The sequence below is a fragment of the Gadus morhua genome, chromosome 15, assembly GCF_902167405.1.
Source record: "Gadus morhua chromosome 15, gadMor3.0, whole genome shotgun sequence".
Lineage (NCBI taxonomy): Eukaryota > Metazoa > Chordata > Actinopteri > Gadiformes > Gadidae > Gadus > Gadus morhua.
Window position 1 is genome coordinate 1198827 of NC_044062.1, and position 3111 is coordinate 1201937.

At 46.0% G+C, this 3111-nt stretch overlaps 1 protein-coding gene across 1 annotated transcript; it reads left to right on the plus strand.

Moving 5' to 3' along the window:
• znf488 (zinc finger protein 488) lies at positions 1 to 3111 on the plus strand. Its single transcript, XM_030379968.1, has 4 exons — positions 1 to 174; positions 841 to 1069; positions 1204 to 1447; positions 1568 to 3111. The coding sequence occupies exons 1-4, from the start codon at positions 164 to 166 to the stop codon at positions 2695 to 2697; spliced, it is 1614 nt and encodes a 537-aa protein (XP_030235828.1). The 5' UTR covers positions 1 to 163; the 3' UTR covers positions 2698 to 3111.

Consider the following 3111-nt stretch of genomic DNA (forward strand, 5'->3'; position numbering starts at 1 on the left):
TTCCTGACAGGGATAAGTATGTGAGCAGCATCGCGCCAGATCCAGTCGCGATAACTTACTCGTGACACAACAACAGCGAACCGCGCGTCGTCACCGGGTCGACTGCACCTGCTCAGGACGGCTGTCCCCTTTGGCGATAAATTGGAACATTATTTCAGTCCTCATGACCAGCGGGTAAGTGCAGACGGAATATATTTACATATCATGTATTTGAGACTGACATGATGTGTTCTATTTCATTTGGAAATATTTAGTCCCATCTTAAAATAGGATTTAGGATTGATATAAGTGTATTAACTACAGTATAGATTTTCGTTTTAAAACTGTTAATTTAGGTATGAAAATGCGGGGTTAGCGTTTAGGAAGCGTTTATGTTAAAATGGAGCTAAGATCAGGTGCAGCAGGAGAGGGAGTAGAAAGGCAGATGGGAAGACAAAAGGAGAAACCGAGAGAACATTTGGGACAAAGGATATCAGCAAACATTTGGTATATTATATGTCTGGATATACTGTATATGAGAAGCGTTAGACCGACTCGCTTCAAAAACATGGTTCATCCCTTATTATGAGGACCAGTACAGGTTGAGAAAACGCATGAAAGCATATGAGAAAGGAACGCACGGTATCAACTCAATATTTGACTTAACGTGTTTTTTTTCTTATTTGTTTATATCTTTAGAAAATAATACAAACCACTCACCTCTTCCTACCATTGTTGTATAGTCATGCGTAAAATGTGCATGGAGTTAGTTCGTTGATCTTAGGCCCCCTCATTTAGCATTTTGAAAGTACGACCATAACATACATTGACTAATCTTTACATGTCTCTCATATTTGACAGTTTAATGATGGACCACGCATTTGCCTCCCGGTCATTCTGGGCCAATGACAACAAATTCCTCCAAGACGCGAACCATGCGACGGACGTCTGCACCAGCGTGGTCGTTACGCACCACATCCCCCGTGGCACATCCTTTGGCCCCTGTTTGCTTCAAAGTACATTCTACGACACCATCGCCTTCATAGCGTTGAAATCACGCGACAGGATCACCAAATCCTACGTGTTTAGGGTGAGTTCCACGAAGGAGAAGTATGGACATTGCAACTTATACTGTTTTTATCTTAAATCGAGATATATGCACCTATAGATTCAACTATAGAGTTGTTTTACTCTATCTGAATCTGTATGCATCCCTCTCAACAGATAGACCCCGAAGTGATGCGAAACACGACGCTGGTGTTGTCGTGGTTACGGCTGGTCCAGGCAGCCCGCAGTGGAGAGGAGCAGAACACCGAGGCATACCTGAAAGCGGGCCAGCTTTATGTGCGCGCCACCCGGGACATCGGCCAAGAAGAGGAGCTCCTGGTGTGGTACGACCAGGAGCTCTCTCATCTGCTCGGTTTCACGGAGACCATCGGGCTCATGGCGACCAAAGAGCAACATGAAGGTAAAATGGCGTAGACGCCCTAGTATTAAATCATAGTACATTATCATCGTCATACCTGATGCCTTTTACGCATGGCAAGCGATCATTGTATTCATTGTGTTTATCTTTTTTATATTGCAGAGCTGAAATGTGTGAAATGCCACCAGGTGTTCAGGCATGAGTATCCGTACCTGGCGCACTGCAGATTCCTGTGTGCCCAGAATAAAAGTGACGCGTGGAGCCATGACACCTGCGGGCAAAAGGAGGCAACTAAACTAATGGAACTAAAGAGACAACGTCGAGTCACCGATTTCCATAACATAGCGAGAGATCTGGAGCATAAAAGACCAACCACAGATGAGGACGACGAAACATCCCCGATTAAAAGGAAATGTGAGGAAAGTGTTTATCCAAAAGGACGGAAATCTGTACTCCTGGAAAAAACGAACATCGCAAATGACCACAACATTACGCCGTTGATAAGGGACTACGAACAACCATCACTTGACTCGCATTACTTTACTTTGAAGCTAAGATCAGACAAGTACAAAACGCCTCATTTGGATTTAAAAAACACCGCGTTTGCTGAAGTTGTTGAGCGCGAAGGGAGATTTACGCACGGACACACGCCAGAGTTGGACGGTCATTCTGGGAGAGGAGTGCACCTTTTGGGTGCACCTTTACGCAGCGCCTTTTCAGCGCTCTCCCCGGCTGGCCACGGAGAGCAGAAAAGTGCCTTCTGTAAACCCAATAGAATAACTTACAACGAGTCAACTTTGCACCAATCGATGGCGCAGGAAGCTTCCTGCAATCGCCTCAACGGAATTTCTGGTGCTTTTACCCCAAGGACTGTTATGGGGTACACCACCACACCCGCTCTCATGGCGCCCAACAGGTCTTTGGTGACCGGCGAGTTGGCAGGTGCCCCGACTGTTCCCGCGCACGTTGCTATAAACAACGCTTTCCACTACGCCCCAGAACACTGGTCACGGAGTATGGCCTCGCAACTTCAGACCACGTCGTCCCTCGCCATCCTCCCACCGACCTTCAACTCGTTCGGAGTATCAGTCCAGAACTGGTGCGCCAAATGTAACCTGTCCTTCAGAATGACCTCCGACCTCGTGTTCCACATGCGCTCCCACCACAAGAAGGAGTTCGCAGCGGAGTCCCAGGTGAGGAGGAAGCGGGAGGAAAAACTCACCTGCCCGATCTGCAACGAATACTTCCGAGAGCGACATCACCTCTCCCGACACATGACTTCACATAATTAAAGATCTATATGTATATACAATGGATAGCGTTCTATTTATTTCCTAACTTACAGTTCGATACTGAGCGGTTGTTGAGTTTCGTATGTGTCTATTGATGTTAAAACAATGAATGTTCAGAGTCTGCCCTCTAGATGGCGGTAGATTTGCACATACGCGGATTATATAGCGCTGCGCTGTTCAGCAGTTCTTGTCGTTATGTTTATTAGGTTAGTGGTTCACTTTTACATTGTGCCTTATTGAACTCAGGATAGTATTGTGAACGCGATTGACACATATCTCTGTGCAGTAATGTGATTTGCCGGTTTGATGCCAATCGGCTTCAACCACCGTTTGCTATGTGCATAGCCCCGTATAGGCCATGACATGAAGTGTTCAAGGCTTTATGCTTGAAGTGTCAACTATAAAATGAACAAA